The sequence below is a fragment of the Corvus moneduloides genome, chromosome 1, assembly GCF_009650955.1.
Source record: "Corvus moneduloides isolate bCorMon1 chromosome 1, bCorMon1.pri, whole genome shotgun sequence".
Taxonomy (NCBI): Eukaryota; Metazoa; Chordata; class Aves; order Passeriformes; family Corvidae; genus Corvus; species Corvus moneduloides.
The window spans coordinates 136,663,828-136,682,341 of record NC_045476.1 but is presented as its reverse complement, the minus strand read 5'-3'; the positions used below and the strand labels follow the sequence as shown (position 1 = coordinate 136,682,341).

Here is an 18,514-nt window from a genome sequence, read left to right as displayed (position 1 = left end):
ACTTCCATGGGGTTTGGAGTCTACATTTGTACAATTCCTTTTCAATTTTTAGAATGTTAAAGAAAGTTGACGCTGTCATATTATTCCTTTGTTTGACTTTTTCTGCTTCGGGAGAATTTTCTGTTTCACCTTAAGCACAGTCAGTGTAAGATTTTCTGCACTTCTTTTGTCCCTCAAATTTCTTTCCAAGAACCTTTCTACTCACCAGGTCTCTGAGCTCATTTAAGTCTGTCCTTTCTGAAATCCATTATCCTATTTCTACTGCTTACAGTTCTTCCTTTTAACAGTGACTGTTTTGTAACAACTAAATTTTTAACCGATGACTCTCTTGGTGCAAATCAAATCTAATGTAATCACTTCCCTCTTAACTTTCTCAGTCTCGTGGGTGGATCCTGGCCAGCAGCTAAGCACCCACATAGTCACTATCTCATTCCCCTACTATTGTCCCTTATCTGGCTGAAGGAGACACCAAAAGTGAAAAAGCCTCATGGATTGAGATAATTACAGTTCAACAAGGAAAGGAAGGAGGGAAAAAATCCAAGTGATGCAAAGGCAATTACTTTCCACCTCCCATAAACAGTCCAGGCAATCTCAAAGCAACGGCTGCTTTGGAAAAAAAACCTTCCCAATTTTTATTTCTGACTATATGAGAGAGTATCTCTTTGGCCAGGTTGGGTCAGCTGTCTCAGATATATTTCCTCACAACTTCTTTTCTACCCCAAGCCTACTAATTGCAAAGGCAGAACAGGAAAAGGAGAAAACCATGAGGCTTGCAAACACTGTTCAGCAACAGCCAAAACATTGGTGTGTTTTAGTAACAAACCCAAAACATATATAGAATCCTATGAAGAAAGTTAACTCCATCCCAGTCAGACCCAGTACAGTGTTCTGAAATAAGTAAATGTTCTCAGTGTTGCCAAAACTTTATTAGTCATTGATTTTCTCACATATTAGGTTAAGCAATACTGAGATAATCAAGGTTCCTCATTATCATACAATTATAGAATGGCTTGGGTTGGAAGGGACCTTAAAGATTATCTAGTTGCAACCACCCCACCATGGGCAGGGATGCCATCCACTAGATAAGATTGCTCAGGACCCCATCCAACCTGGCATTGAATATTTACAATGGGATATCCACGACCACCCTGGGCAACGTGTTCCAGTGCCTCACTACCCTCTGAGTATAGAATTTCTTCCTAACATCTAATCTAAATCCCTCCTCTTATAGTTGAAGATTGTTCCCCTTTATCCTAACACCATCAGCCCACATAAAACGGTGTTCCCCTTCTATTTTATAAGCCCCCTGTAAGCACTTTCTTGTCCTTAGTACTCCAGAGCAGGACACAGTACTCCAGGTAGGGTCTTACAAGGTCAGAACAGAGAGGGAGAATGAAGGGGGAAATGGAAGGATTCTGTTACTTGCTCATAAAAGCCTCATGATCTTCTAGAGAAATAGTTTGCACTGCATCCATGAAAGGACAAAATCTAAGATATTTTTCCTCTTTAAAATTCCTTTAGAACTTTCCACAGATTTCTCTCTTATCCCTATCTTTTCTGTGGAACAAGAATTTATGATAAAACCTTCAAAAGCTCAGAGGTGGAAATATAAATGCCAGATATCACAGAACATCTTTCAAAATCTTTTGAAATACTGGCACAGAGACAGAGTAGACCAAGCTTACCAGGAACACCTACAGAGTTAGCAGCTTGCAGTTGAGAGTAATGATGAAAAAGGGATTCTCTTCTCCAAAAATATTTCTATCACTTCAGCTAAGGGCAGCTATATGATAAAACTTCAAATTTCTTCTATGTAGCATGGAGGCTCAGACCTAAAATGCTCCTGGTGGTCTTATTCTGAGATCCCACCCTTGAATTTCCATCTGAAGCCTTCAGACCAGACAAGGCATGAAAAAGTGCTGCTCAAGTGTGTCTGATTTCACTACTGAGCTGTTGCTCTCAGAGCCCAAATGCAGTGTAGCTGCAGTTCAGCAACAGTAGAAATCACCCCTCATTCCTTCCATGGATCTGGAGCATAAATTCTGTAATACTTTTATGAGAAGTGAGGTTTATTGAGCAGAAATACATGTGGGCATGGTAGCCCTAACAATCTGTAATGCTTCACTAAACATAATTGATTTGGAAAAAAAAAATTCATGTTTCTTCAAGTTTGTACAAGCTCTACGACAAAAGGCACCTGGGAATAGGAGAAAGACACTATCAGTGCTCATTGAACAGCCAAGGAAGAAGTCCTCTTTTGTCAGAACTTGGTTTTCACCCTTGAAAGAAAAATCCATGAGAAACCAAGGCCGTTGCTCTGAAATTATTAGCTATTTCACTGATCATTGCAAATAAAAAAGTCACAAAAAATGAGGCTATAGCCAAGCACTGAATCATAAGGACTAAAAGTTGAAATACCACTCAATTAAGGAAAAAAAAATTGATATTAGTACTAGTAGTGGGATCATTAATAAATACTTAGATTTCATTATTTTTGGTAAACATTGCACAGTGCCACTGGTAGATACATTTCAGGTTATCATAATTTTTCTGATAAAAATTGTATTGGGATAAATTAAAGTGAAATCTCACTTACCTGTAAAGTGCTGAAAGTGGCCGTTTGTTGCCAGGTTTTGGTCTGTACGGTTTTGGTTCTCCTGCCATGTTGATATCTGAAAGGAAACAATTAATATCAGCAATTCAAACATCTGGAAGTTTGCAAATGCACCTTCAAATCACTGAAAATGAGTAATAGGCAGTGAAAATGAAAACCTAAAACATCTGTCTAGTTTTTTGCCTCTTCTGAATTGATGCCGTAGAAATTTCCAAAAAATTTTTACTTTAATGCATGAGGATTTTAGGCAAAATATTAATTACTGTTAACAGAGAGAAATGACATTTTTTAAACACACAAGTTTCTACTTGGTGAATAAGGTATTTCTATTACAGAAGAAGATTTGGATGGTGAAATAAACTATGATCTCAAGTCAAATTCTGTTGAGGAGGACTGCAATTGTTCTGAAGAATTCCCCTTTAGGATCCAAAGAAATGCACAGTGATCCTTAACTGCTACTTCACCATGCACTCAGAAAGTAGCTCTTCAAAAACAAGTAAGAGAGTATCTATTTCCTACCCCAAATACATCTCTCCTTGGAGAATGAGAAAATCTGGTTTTGCAAATGTTTTCTCTTAGGCAGATACCTATAATTCTCAAAAAGATCAGAAATCTTCTGAACACTTTGAAAGTTTGCTTATATTCTACCTGCAAATTTATGCTTGAAATATAAAAGAAAGTCAAACTTACATAGATATAAGCTTGAAATAGATATATAGATATAGCTTCTATAGACATTAATCTTGTTCTCAAATTTGTCTTTTCCTTTGAATCATACTCAAAGACATACCAGGAGACAGATGTCTCGTTATGATTGCTAGAACAGTTACACATGGATAAAGAAGCACAGACCCTTCTGTGGCGAATATCTTCTGGAGCTTAGGAACCTGTCTGAATAAACACAAATCTATATTAAAAAGCTCCTCCACTCTTGATTGAATGTTGCAAAGTTGATATTACAACAAATCACACGGATAACTTGAAACTTCTGTTTAGGAAACTAATTTCATGCAATTTGAGGGATGCTGCAGCTAAATCTCTTCTCAGCTTCAATAATATAAAAAAAGAGTAACAGTCAACAAAATCATCAGAGTAGTTTCAGTGTAAAATTGTTGTGACAGAACATCATATGCCATTAAATGCAGAATCGCGTGGTGGTTGAGACTTTGAAGAAAACACATGTTCTTTGTAAAGTCTGTGTTTAACCTGAAATTGAGTGTAGTGGAGGAAGAAGTAGAAAGATAAGGTGTAGGAGTAGGAATAAACACTGTTCAGTGCAGTGATGTTAAAAGCTCAAACATTTTTATTTATTATGCGTGACCTCAAAAGATGCAGTAAAAGCCTGAGACTTACTGAATTGATACTTTTATTTCACACAAAAAGAATAAGAAAACTCCAAATCTGACCTTTTTTAACAATCAGAGACACTGAAAATGTATGTACCTTAGATTTGTTTTTTGACAGAAAATATTTTTCCAATGGAAATGCCATACTTCAAATATTTAAAAGAATTTAAAAGAATTTTACTCTTATTTTTGATATTTTAAGCTCAGTCAACATTTATTTAAAATGATACAAGGACCTGAAATAAAAAGATTTTATGTAGAACTATATAATATAAAATACTTAAGTAACATTTTCTTTATAGAAAGCATTTTGAGATTAAATCCGACTGCAGTTTCTTTTGTAGGAGTTGTATTAAATAATAATTTTTCATAGAATATTAATTTTCTTGTTTCACCTAACTCTCTGGAATTGGATGAACACTGGAGACAGTTTTCATGCCTCCTTGAAATGCTTTCCTTCCCTTAATTTTAAGCAAGTGCTTTATTTAATATTTTTATTTTTGGCTTCCATTTTTGGTATAAATTCAGCTATGATGCCCTTATTTCAAGATATATAAATTTTACAATGCTGAATCAACAAAGTAAACATCAAAAATTTCTGAAAGCCACTGAGGAATTTTGATAGCTCTGTTGCATTTCCATCAGCTCCTGGAAATAACAGAATTGAAACAAAATTTTTATCCTGTGACATTTGCGATAATTAGACCTTTTCACACTATTTTTATATGTCAGTGTAAGGTTATTGACTGTATTGACTTTCACCATCTCCTACTGCAAGTAGGAAAGATTTTATGAAAAAAAAAAAAAGAAGTAGAATTATAATCTGCTCTCGGGAAATACCTGAGGCTGTGGTATCATCTTCACAATACCATAATCTTCACATATTTTTCGTCTCTCATCTGCTATGGTTTCAGAGCTACATCTTAGACCTTCTTCTCCTTAAACCCTTATTAGCAGGTTTTAAAAACTTTTTCGTATCCTCCTGGGACAGATCAATACTATGATGACTATTCTTATAGACCTACATTTGCAGCTCTACAAGACCCACTTTTAAAAAAAGTGAGTAGTGTAGAAGGCTAAGGGCTGTTTGTTATGTGTTCTCTTTATTTCAATCAAAAATGTCAGAAAGGTGACACTGTGACAGGCAGAGTGGCAAAGCTGTTCAGAATCAGTTAAGATTCCCTGACACTTAAATAAATCTCTAAACAGTGAACTACTTTACACAGATAGTAATAGTCAAAAATTGCCTTTAGCACAGGAAATAGTTGATAGAAAAGCTGTGCACATGGGGCTTTTCTGTTAATATGAAAGTGATTGAATAGCTCTGCAACTCCCTAAGCACTTTGTAGCAAGTTAAGAATGGATATAGGAAATGCTTTGAAAAGTTAGAACAGATTTTCACCCTATTATTTTTTCAGCACTATCTCTTCCAGCCTCAATTTTCTAACTAAGATTAGAAGTGAACTTGTCAACATTTCTCAAGATAGATTATTTCTATCCCAACTGGAAATCTTGTGAGATAAGTTGTTCTCTTCCTTCATCCATCATTGGTTTCACAGCAGACATTTACATCTACTAGATCATAAACTCTGTGTCAAATAAATTTGCTGTCTGCAGCACAGAGATTTACCTGTGCTAATGATTCCACGCCAAGGAATGCAGAGACGTATCACTCCTTATGCTGTTAAATTAGCTACTGCGCTTGTACGTGAATATGTATCAGACACGTTGCAAGGGACACAGACATTCACATTGCTTCTGGAGAGGCATGGATTTGATGAATTGGGCACCTGGCAGATGAAGAAATAGCTCATGGTCACACTCAAAAAGTTGTATTAAATGGGTAGATTTTCTGGTGGAGACCACTGACAAGTGTCATTCCTTGGGGATTGGTATTGGGACTGGTGCAACTGGCAACATAGACAGTGGCATTGAGTGCACCCTCAGCAGGTTTGCCAATGACACCAAGCTGTATGGACACTAGAGACAAGCGATGCCATCTAGAGAGACATTAAAAAGCATGAGAAGTGGGCTTGTGTGAACCTTATGAAGTTCAACAAGGCCAAGTGCAAGGTCCTGCACCCGGGTCTGGGCAATCCCAAGCACTAACACAGGCTGGGTGGAGAATGGATTGAGAACAGGTTTGGGGGTGAAGATGAGAAGCTTGATGTGACGTGATAATGTGCGCATGCAGCCCAGAAAGCCAACCATAACCTGGGCTTCATTGAAAGCAGTGTGGCCAGCAGGGCGAGGCAGGGGATTCTGCCCCTCTGCTCTGCTCTCAGTTGTAGTACTGTGTCCAGCTCTTGTTTCCCAACATAAGAAGGACACGGGCCTATTAAAGCAAGCCTAGGGGAGGGCCACCAAGAGGATCAGAGGGCTGAGAGAATTGGGGTTGTTCAGCCCGGAGAAGAGAAGGCTTCAGAGACATCCTGCAGCAGCCTTCTAATACCTGCAGGGAGCCTACAAGAAAACTGAACGGGGACTTTTTACAAGGGCCTGTAATGACAGGACAGGGTATAATGGCTTCAAACTGAGCGCAGGTTTAGATTAGATATTAGGAAGAAATTCTTTACTGTGAGGGTGCTGAGGCACTGGAACAGGTTGCCCAGAGAAGCTCTGGATGCCCTATCTCTGCAAGTGGTCAAGGCCAAGTAGGATGCGGCTCTGATCAACCTGGTCTGGTCCAAGGTGTCACTGCCCATGGCAGGGAGGTTTGAACTAGATAATCTTTAAGGTCCATTCCAACCCAAACCATTCTACGATTCTATGATTGTATAATTGTATGTGGGAATGAAGCACCTCAGGGACTCACATTATTTTCTCTGCTCATATACTAGAAATGTTCACTTAGATATTAACATCAAGATAAATTCATCACTGAAATTCAAAATACTAAGGAAACATTATGAATATAAAAGTGAAAATGCAGAAAACAACACATTGTAATGCAGCATCCTGGTCTTATGTGCTTTCAGAACCAAATGAAATTATTTTCTTTATCAAAAGAAATCCATTTTTAGTTCTATATTTTCCTGTTATCTTAGCAGAGCTTAGTTAAAGGATGAGATTTAGACTTCATTCAAGGTTGTGTGTCATCAGCACAATATATCTAATTTTGAGCATGGTATTTTTATTTGTAATTATACTGAAAATGTCTAGTGATTAATGACAAGTCATAATTCTAAAAAGAGCATGAATACCATTATAGAGGACACTCATTGTGGCTACTCAGTGGCTACATAAAATGTCTGAAAAAACAACTCAACACAGCATGATTTCTCCTATCACTGTTTCCTACCATTGACTGCCTACCTCCTCCAGATGTGAACACCCTATTTTTAGAGAGGCAGTATCAGCTAGTCCTGGTGCTTTGCTCACAGATTCCCTGGCAAAGTAACCTGAGAAGCTGGTCCTGAAAACAACAGCTGACTTTAAACAGGCTTTGTAAGTGCAAAGCAATGATACCTAAAGAGCATTCATGCCCGAGAAGTATTTCAGTATTTCTTAGTATACCTGCCCTTCAGATTCTTTGAAAAGTGTTATTTAAAAGAAAAAAAACAAAACCCAAATCACTTTGGTACACAAAAACAAATGCCATAACAAGAAGCTTCAACAGGCACTAACTCAATTCATGAAAACTGGGATTTTGAGGCTTTCTGCTGCCAGTTCAGAGCCTGTGTCTCAGGCTACATCTAACCTACAAAATAAAATGGAGCCCTTTCAAGGCATTAGTAGTCATTAATCTGTTGTATTAAATTGTTAAATTTTTCTTTGCATGACTTTTAGCCACAGTTTACAAGTACTGTCCTATGCAATTTCTAGGTGTAGGTAGAGAATGGACATGACCTAGAGACCACTGCAGGCATTTCACCCAGTGAAAGAGAACAGATCCACATACCCATAATTAGTACCTATAATTTAATATTAAGGATGTGACCTCTGAGTGTGGGCTGAATGTCAGAAAGACTGGAAACCAAAACCTGGAGCTAAGAAAACTCCAAGTACCTCTATAGCTTAAAAGCTGATTTTCTAAGACATGTTTCATCAGGTGTTCTTCCACACATTCTTGTGAATGGTTACAGAAACTGAGACATTACTTGAACAATTCTACACTAATTTGACTTAAATTTTGGATAAAAAAGTGTATTATTGTGTATTTCCAGACCAGCTATGCTTTAGACTAACACTTAACGGAAGAGATGGTAATTTAAATTAGGATATAGGAAGAAATTCACACAGTGAATGTACAATCTATATACAGAGGGAGGTATTGATAGAGAGAGATCAGGATGCATTTTCTCCTCTTTCAGATGACACAAAGTATATGGGATAGAAGAGAAAGACCAAGAGGTAGATGCCATTTAGAAAAAAGCCTGCAGACATATGATTTATAGTGTAACTGTACACCAGCAAAGCTAAGGCTAATCTTTCTTTTATACTCTTCTTCTAGTCTTATAAATTTCCCTGCTGCCTGCTAAAGAAATTTTAATGGAGTCATATGACTTTTTTTTACATCATAAACTTACTTTTTTCTTTACATGTTCCACTGATTACATGTCATTTCCTCCCTTTCCCCCATCTCTAACATGTGAAAAAAGCAGAGGGGAAAGGACAGCTCTCTGTTCTCTTCTATTATGTGCCCAAATTGCACAGCTGTAAAGAGTAAACTTTCCAGAAAATTGAACACAAACTCAAATTAATTCTGAAGGCTAGTAAAATATTAAATGGAGGTCTGGGTCACACCTTTTCCTTTTCCATAATGCTATTAAAAATCATTTTCTTGTGGGGTTGTCAGCTGTATTTGGATTTTCTCTTAGCATTGAAGTAACTGGAAGCCTTTTTTTGTACAAAGATGACAGCTATTGTTAATGCTTCATACGGAAAGAGCTGCTTGTTGAATAGTATATGAAATTGCTTTGTTCAACCATTTCTTCTTTCATTAAATACTGCTAAAATGAAATGAGGCTGTAGGATTATATAAGCTATCATTCTTAAAACCATTCAGTAGCAAAAGTGTCAGGTGTTGTCTTGCAAGAAATTTTTTCTATTCCCCAGAATTGGGTTGGTGTGAGGACAGGTGACAGCTAAAAGGGGAACTCCTGTCCTGTCTGTAGGCTCATCACAAAACATTCCTTCAGAGTCCTGGAGATAGCAGTCTCTCAGCTTCAGAATGGATGCCAATGGACTTAACAGCTGAGGTGGAGCATTGGTCTGCCCTGTTTTTTGTCTGTTTGCTGCCATCCCTGCACCTCCCACCCCAGGTAACAACACAGTCTGGGCCAAACTTCCTGGCCCTATTGGTTGTGCCATCAGCAATGATCCATGTCCATGTGTAGGGAGAGGCATCACTTCTGCCTGGGGAATTCTTATTTGTGCCCTCTGACTGACTGTCCATGGACTCCGCTGTGATTGAAAAAGCTGTGGCCAAGACCCTACAAACAGCCTCTCTTCTGGTGCTTAAATCTCTGCAGAAGAATTACTGTGATATGGCAGGGATCACCCTGAGGTGCTGGGCTGCCAAGGAAGGCACACCACTGACTATATAGTGGAGGCCAGTGAGCCTATGGAACAAAGGACAAAGAGAGTCTGCTGAGTGGGACAGTCCCTAAGATCAGATATCCTCCATGGTTAGAAAAGAAAAGGCTTCTCCCAGGATGCTCTGTTCTGCTATGTTAATGTACCCCGGTTATGCTTCCCCAGTTGGCCCGCTGGCCTCCCTGCCCTTTGTTACCTTATATGTCCCTGCCCTAGAAGGTTCTCCACTCTCTGTTCCCCCACTGGCCCTTGCCCCATCACCACTCCCTCAGAGTTTTCCCATTGGCTCCCATACCCCAGTCCTGCCTTTGTACTGCCCCTGTGCCCTCAGATCACTGGCCTCTGATGCTCACTCTGCTCCCACATATAAACCTGGGCCTTCCTGTGTTGTCTTTGTCCCTGGAACCCTTCACGAGTGTGGCTGCATTAAACTCCTCCTGGGGAGCCCCATATGAAGACCTTTCCCGGCTCTTTGTCGTCGACCCATTTTTTGGAGCTATCCATGTGTGTGTGTGTACACGTGTGTGACTGTGTGGTGGTCCTGCTGAGCGGCTTCGCCTTGGAGACACTTTCAGGAAGGTCGTGGCCCCTCGCGCTCCGGCCCTGCCAAGCCGGAGACCGTGACAATATATGGCATGCTTTGTGGAGGGATTCCTATGGGAAGGAGGGCAGCCCTTTTGCTGGCAATCCTGCCCACTCCTCCGCCTCAGCACTAGGCTTGTGCATTCGTCTACAGGAAGTTCTACACTTGCAGATGCAAGAGAATCAGATTCAGCTTCAAAGGGACTATGTGGCCATAGCCACTTATCTGCAGACCAGCTTTGTAAGACCTGTGGGAGTTTCGGTGTTATCTGTAGGAACCTCAGCCTGGTTTGTGCCATGGAAGCCATGAAGCTGACTGTCACGTGTACTTCACCCTACCGTAGCTAAAGTATAGATGCAGGCAAGTATAGTCTTCCTGTAAGAAGATAATTCTAATTTAATCAGGTTTGCAGCTTCTGTTTTCTCACCCAGAGAACAAGATTCCTACGTACCAGGTACCTGTTTTAACACATGGACTAGAAAACTCTGCACATACAGAAGATTAATGTTGCCATGAGGGTAAAAGAAAGCAATGGAAAAATACATCAGGAACTTTTTGCTGTCTTCAGGAAAAAACCCAACAGTTTAAATGTAAGCTTGGCCAGCAAGAAAACAAACCAACAGAAAGAGTTCAAGCAGGGACTCTCATATGATTGCAATCCTTGCTTGCACTTCTAGCTTTTCACTGATGTTGTTAATGGGAAACAGAACTGGTCGTTGATTTACAGCTTTTTTTTCCAGACAGTGAGGAGTGCAAGGATTACTTTTACTTTCTCTTGATCACAGTAAAGATATTGTTTACAAATAAAAAATAGAGCATCTGTCTTCTTTCAGATCAAGCACAATCATTGCAAGGCAGCAGCCAACAAACTCTCTGCTGCTTTTCTCTGATAACAAAAGATAGTTATTACCATGAAACTCAGACAAAGCTTCATGTTGACTAGATGTCTGAGTTTCTCAGCATTGCAATTAGCCCCAAGCAGAAACATTAAACAGTGTTGTGGGGATAGAGTACAAAAGTTCCTCGTCTACTTCTTTCAGATTTCAATATGATTTATTCTAGGGAACATGCCCTGAACCTCAGTAATTTTCAACTTGTCCTCAGACTACATTTCTTCTCTCTCTTTTCTAATACTTGGCTACTTTCTCTGCCCCACGGCCCTTCATCTGACTCTCTTACTAATGTTAACTTCATGCTCCTAGCAATAGTTTTTCATGACAATTGAAATCTGTACTGTACGAAAGAGTTAAAAATCCCCATTGCCCCAATCCTTTTGTCTTTCTCACTATTTCTCCTTCAGATGATCAACTTTAACTCAAACATGAAGAAAAATTAATTTTTTCCTAAAATAGCCGTCACAATAACAACATTTTGCGAAAAAAATACCAACATTTTCTGCTCTTGTGATTCATATTTCCTGAATGTTAAAACAAAATTTGCTTACATGTGAAGTACATTTTCTCATAATCTTGCAAAGTGCATGTAGCCAAGGCTCTCTGGGCCTCATGAGCAGAGTGGCTTTCACAGAAATGCTTTGCAATGCACATGTCATTCTGCATGGCGCAGCCTGGGGCCTTTCCTGGTGTGGGCATGACCTTTCAGCAACCCCAGGGGCAGGGAGCAGAGGCAGTAGGTGATGGTTTGGGGCAGAAAATGTTGATGGACACCTTCAAGGTGCTGTTAGGTGTGAGGGCAGTGTGTCTCTCCGAAAGGTTGGCTGGGATTGGCATTGCAGTCATTACCGAGGGATAGGTACATTTAACTTTGCTGTCAAAACCTTCAAGGTTAGGTCTGAACTTGAGGGTATTCCCACAGGCTAGAGGCTTTCATCCAGGCTCACAACAGATCAGAGAGGAATCGTGCTGCGGGTCCCACTGAGTCTTGAGCCATGATGTTCACTGACCAAGGAAGCTGATGGGGGAGACAGAAATAGACTTCTGCAGCCCCAAATGCACTTCCACCAATTTCCAATAATATTCCTCTCCAAAATGTCTGCTTTTACCCTCATTCTTTGACCTGAAATCTTTCCTCTAATCTTCACCATTTTTGGCTTGTCAGATGATCTAAGTTTTCATGTTGGTCTTACATCACTTGAAAAAACCCATTGCCCCAAAACAACTACTCTCAACTAATTCCAGCTGTTCTCCTTTCCATATACCCTCTTTCTGCTCATGATTCTCATGTTCCAGGTTTTGTGGATTTGGAGATCTATAGAGGAGGATCTTTTCCAGCTCCAAGTTCGCTTTGGAATTGCATACCATGTCTTCTAGCATTTCCTTTGAGATACAGTAATTTTTTCAATGTCAGGCTTATGAAAACTTGTGCCCCTTATTTATAGACTCACTGAATTATAGAATAATGTGTATTGAAGGGGAGCTTTAAACACCAAGTAGTCCAACTCTTCTGCTATGGGAAAGGACATCTTTCACTAGATTGGGTTGCTCAAAATCTTGTCCAAGCTAGCCTTGAACATTTCCAGGAGTGGGATATCCACAGCCTCTCTGGGCAACCTGTGCAGTGCTTCACCAACATCACTGAGAGAAAAAATTTCCTTATATCCAATATATCACATAATACAGTCCTGAAAACTTTTGTCTTTGTAACAGAAACATTGCAAATCATATGATGGACAGCTACAGAATTAGCTCATACGTTATCATGAAAAAACTATAAATATTACCTTAATGCTATTATAGTTTTAGTATTATAAAATAATATAGTAGTGATATAAAGAAAAATGGTCTCACTAACTCACTAACCTAAAGCCTACCATTTTTTTTTTAAATGCCATGGCTGTGTTGAATGAAACAACATCAGAAGTGGAGATAATTCCACTGAAATTTGACAAATGGAATGAAATTTTATTGTGGAGGTGAAATGGAAAAAAACTATGCCAAATTCAGGATTTCCATAACAGCAATGCTTAGGTTTTAACCATGTTCTAATTCTCTCTCATTGGCAGCTTTTGAAGTTAGCCAGTGGATTCAATTTGGCAACCAAAATGCAACATAGAAGTCTATTGCAAAAGCAAGGCATTTAAAAATTGCAAATACTGAAAAGCTTCAAAATTAATGATATGCGCTGTTGTTTTATTTGTATCTCTGTGGCATTCCTGCAAGGAAAACAGAAGATTTGATAGGAATAGAGAAAATGCAATATCTTGTCAGATTGATAGTTGATATACAGTAATTTTCTGCCTTCAGCTGCCCCAGATGCTTTGGAAGGAGACACAAGAACCTCAAACTAGGTAGGAAAAAGATTATTTTCCCTCCATTCTCTTATCATCTCAGCATGATTCTCCTCCTAAAATGCTTAGCAGTTTAAGATTACTTTAAGTCCTAAAGCATGATGTTTTATCTTTCCTCCCATACTGATTTAGTTAGTATCTAACTGTTAGTAGCTGGAACCAGAAATCACTACAATTTCAAATAGCCCTGCTGACTACATAAATATCCTATTACTCTGTTCTAGCTGATATATCATATTGGTGCAGTTTCTAAGGAAAAAAAATGTTTCTCAACAAAAAATGAGATTTTTTTTTGGCCTTATAATCCCCCTACTCTTCACCCCCTCAAATGCTTTTTCAATCACTATTTATTTCACTCATCAGTAATAACAAAAATCATAGAACCCTTTCTCAAAACATAAAACATCATCCTTCTCCATGCAATTTATTGGACTTCTGCTGTTTATTTTTGTAGTTCTACATTTGGGTTTGCATGCAAATATACTTTACATGCTGCTTCAGGGGTTCTCTCACAAGTGCTTTAAGGTACTTCGTATTATCAATGACATAAATTTGCATTTATAAAGAATCAATTACAGGAAAAATTGTAATAGGTTACTAAAAATCCTATTGTGAAATAAAATCATTATTTTGAAACTCATTAAATCAAGTCTCAATATCAAAAGTATTACCAAAAGGACCACATGACATATTTCATTTTAATTTTAAAGAAGGAAAAGTATAATTACTATGAATATTAATACACAGAGCTAGGGAAGCTCTCATTGAACATTCACCACCTCTTATGTTAACAGGATTCACATTTCTTCTATGCTTCCCAGTAACATTTTCTGTCTAAGCCAGCTTTGCCATAAAACTATTTCTATTACCCACAAAGCAAATATGTAATTTGGCTCAGAAATCAGAGGAACCAGAAACTGCTTCACTCTGAGTTAATTCTTCTCCCCAGAAATCTGTGGGACCATGAGATTTCCAATTTATTTCTTCAGAACGTGATTATTTTGAGCAACCTGCACATAAACACACATCACAAATATTTGTAAAAAGGCTTTGGAAACTAATCTCTACTGCAGTTAGAATAAGAAATACATAAAGCTAGACAAGACAGTGAACACCAGTTGGACATTCATTTCCTTGAAGGCTTTTTGGACTTATATCAGATTCCTGAAAGGGGTTCAGAACCCTTATTTTTGCATTGGGTCACATTGGAAGCCATATTATTTCTTCTGCAACTTCTTCATGAAGTTAAAACAGGCACAATCCTCAGCCCCAATACAATTTTCACCCACGTTTCAAACCTCTACCCAAAGTTCCGGCATTGTCCTTTTCCTTTATATATTTATATTTGTATACTTGTATGTGAAAACATTTGCAATACAAACATGTATTTTCACCTGGAAAATTTTTTGTTAAGTTTTCCATATTACCTTTATCACACAGTTTCTGAAAATAGAAAGTAGCAAAGGAACACTAAGGAATATTGAGTTCCTCGGTCTAGAATTAAATTATTGTGTTGAAGTGAACACTGGAGACAATTGCTTTTATATAGAAAACAAAACACTCCTTAGTCTCAGAAATAGCATATCTGAAATTCTTATCTAGCATTATTGCTAAAGGAGGGTGCCAAGGACCTATCTTAAATCTCGGTACCTGGAGGTTTTAGATGGTTAGATTTTTTTTTTTTTTTCTTTTTTTTTTTTTTTTTCCCCTATGCAATAAGAAATTCTGGTGGCTGTTCAAATGAAACAGCTCCCTAAGCTCACCTGGAAACATTAATCTTCTGGACATACTGCATAAACCAGTAATCTCATGCTTGTCATTTAATATGAGGAAGGGAGTACAAGGAGAGATGAAAGATGCAGGCAGATTTTTAAAGCCTTAGCATTGCTATGTTAATTCATTTTAAGAATAAATAAGATCCCTAAATTTTACATTCCAACAAACAAAATGGCCAGAGGAAAACAATGGGCTGAATGATCCCAGTGAATAAAAATGAATGTGATTCAACACAATTCTTCAGCATACTGTCTACTAATCTTTCACTTCCTCATGTTCAACTTATCAGACACTGCTGTTAACATCATGACTTATTTTTGCTTGCAAGTAGAGCCAGAGATACAACTAAACCTTTAAAAATATTTATGCTGGTCTGATATACATTGGCACAACAGCCTACAGCCAGCTGTGCTAACCTGTGCTCTGCTGTAATCTCAATCCTTTTTCATGTTGCCTGACACTACTTATGAATCTTAAAAGAATTTAGAATTCCATACTTAAAAATATTTTTACCTATTTTCCAAGCATTTAGGTCAGAATGGAAAAGCAGTGCTCGTATAAGAAAGGAGACATCTCTGGATGAGAGCTTAAGCTCTCAGTGTTAGTGTAACCTTCCCCTAAAGTCTGTGATAAAATCAGATTTAGGTCAGTATTGTTAATTTTCACTATTCAATCATATATTGTATAATAATCTGAACACTAAGTCTTTTTTTTTGTTGTTGTTGTTTTTAGCTTACTGAGTTGGAGTCTCAGTAAACTCCAGTAAGAAGGAAGAAGGTTTTCACCTTTTATATTTGCCTCTTGATCATTCATGTGATCACTGTCAACACAAGCTGCTTTATTTTAGAGAAAAGGAAAATATGCATCCAGCAACAAAGCCAGGGATTTAGGATGCTGTGGCCTGTAATGGACATGTTCCCAAAGTGACAATGGGAAATTCCATCTGATTGTGTGATACTTGCACCTGTATCTATTGAAAATGTGTTATACAGAGCATGGCTGTGCTTGAGCGCATGGCATGGTATTATCTGTACTGCCCAGTGAGTCTGTTCCATGCAGGACTGCACTGCTGTCCTAGCAACAGCTGCCTCCCATCCTCAGCTCAATCTCCTTTTATACACTGATCCACAAAGACGTGAAATAACATCGGGAAACAATAAATTGGAGTACATTTCTTCATTCATTACTTCATTTTATGCCATTCACTCAGGTACTGAGTCACCACCAAAAGGCTCCAGGATCAACAGAAAATTAACCCTTTAATGAAAATTAACCTTTTTTTTTGGTACAAATTATGCTCTTTATTTTGGTTTCATCCCTCAAAAGCCTTTTTTTCCCCCCATACTTGAAAGAGTTCTAAAGGCTGATTTTATTAGAAAAAAAATCATGAACCAGAACATGGAAATGCTTCTTAGCTTTAGCTCATATAAGTGGATTGGGCCAAGATCCAGTATCAGCCAGCAGAAACCTGGTGCTCACTTCAAGGAATCCCCAAGTTCTGATGTGGGATGCAATACAGTTTGGAGTCTATTCATGTTTTCTTACAGTTTTTCATTTAAATTGGTCTGGAAATAGAGTCTGTTCTAACTGTTCTATTTGCAATAAGTAACAGAGAAATATCCATATTTGTGTTACTTACATTCAAATAATTAGTTCAATATTTGACACCTCTCCTAAATTATAACCGCACCCAAACCTACCTCATTTAAGAGATCACAGGTCCTCAAATCCTGCTCTGTGAAAGTCTATAAATCCCTCATTCCAAGTTGCTCAGAATAAACACGCCGACAGAATAATTAAAATATGTCTGTACTTTCTAAATTAAAAGCTGTGTGTTTTGTTTCTCTGACACATGCAGTTTGGGGAGGTGAGTGGTGCAGCTGAGTGTGAAGGTCTATCCCCAAACAAAGACAAAACCCATTTGCAGATAACAGTGGCTGAGTTTTGGGTTCAGCAGGTTTTTCAGGATGTGCTACTCGTGGTGACACGTGCCCGCAAGGACAGTCATGATGGATGGTGCACGGCCCACTTTTGTCTGCTAGGATGTCAACCAAAAGTGAAATGGTATTGCTGCCATGTCAGAGCAATGAGTGAGGGCAGGCGTGGCAGGGATTAGTACTGTCACTGACACAGACTTCAGCTGTCAGAGAGGGATACATCCTGTAGTAGAGTAGATGGGGAACAGGAGGGCAAGTGATTTAAGTGCATCCCATTAAGAATATAAATATTCCACTCAGGTCTCATAATGCTCATAAACTGGGTACATCCTGCTTTACTTCTGCCTTTCTCCATACCTCTGTGTTCTTCTCAGGCAGCTCACATGTGAGTCTGTGGGCTGCCTGTGAAAAAATTTCTGGCATGTGTGACAGCGTATCACAGCAGCGTGGATGCAGAAATTATCTAGCCTGGCACAGGCCTCCCCTAGGACTCTGAGGATGAAACTGAGGTCTTGATTTTCACAGAGCAGTATAACAAAGTTTTACGGTGTGCGCATGCAATCATGCATTTGCAAATACCTGAATGTATTTTTCATGCATTATCAAAAGAGCTAACTGCTAGAGCATTTGCATATGGAAAGCCTCTCACTTCACAGGTTCCAAGTTTTTCTAATCTAGGAAAGGTTCTAGCCATCACAAAGAATTAAATTTTTTAAAATTCTTTTTAAAATGAGGGAAATTGTAAAAAAGGAATCAGGGTACCAAAACCACAAGACACTGGAAAAGCTACCATGTTAGAAGTGTAAATATGCTTAATGTACCAATACAGCTTAAACATTAATATTTTAAATTTTGTATCTGCATTTTGCAATATTTTGCAGTTCTACAGAATGCAGTCTCTGCAGAATAGTGTGGGAGATTTTACTGGTGTTTGCTTTTGCTGGTCTGCTGAAAGTATGAACCTCTATTCTGATTTAGGATGATATTGGGAGAGAGGTGAATCACAGGTCTTTTGCTCATGTAGTCACTTCAGTAGTTCAGCCACAAACATCACAGCAATGAAAGGAATCTGTTCAAGGGCCAGATACAATTTTCATCTACATGGCTTAGAAAATACATGTCAGCACCAATTTTTAAAGTTTAATATTAGTTATATATACAGTATTTTTAATAAAAATAATAAAATATGTTATTCTACTGTTTACTAGGTGTATTTATGTTTGCTTACTCAAAAATTACACTGTTTCATAAAATAAAAACCACAAAAGAAACTTTCAGTGTTAAATCCCTGTACTGTCAACAGAGGTAGGAAGTTAAAGATCCACACTTCTGTCAAACAGGGAATGGGGAAGACATAGCACTGCTAACTAGTGGGTAGCATAGACCAAAGACTGAGTTTTGGAAAAAAAGTCCTTTCTGTCATTAATCTTGGTATCAATTTATGTGCCAGTATTGAAAAAACCCCAGCAAAAT

At 38.3% G+C, this 18,514-nt stretch overlaps 1 protein-coding gene across 9 annotated transcripts in view; it reads right to left on the bottom strand.

The window, feature by feature from the left end:
• RALYL (RALY RNA binding protein like) overlaps window positions 1–18,514 on the bottom strand; it is a 386,418-nt gene that overhangs the window by 74,475 nt on the left and 293,429 nt on the right. For all 9 annotated transcript variants that reach the window (XM_032128423.1, XM_032128430.1, XM_032128447.1 and 6 more), the window contains one exon: window positions 2,597–2,672. In XM_032128423.1, coding sequence (XP_031984314.1) covers window positions 2,597–2,672 — 76 coding nt within the window. The remainder of the gene's footprint in view (window positions 1–2,596; window positions 2,673–18,514) is intronic.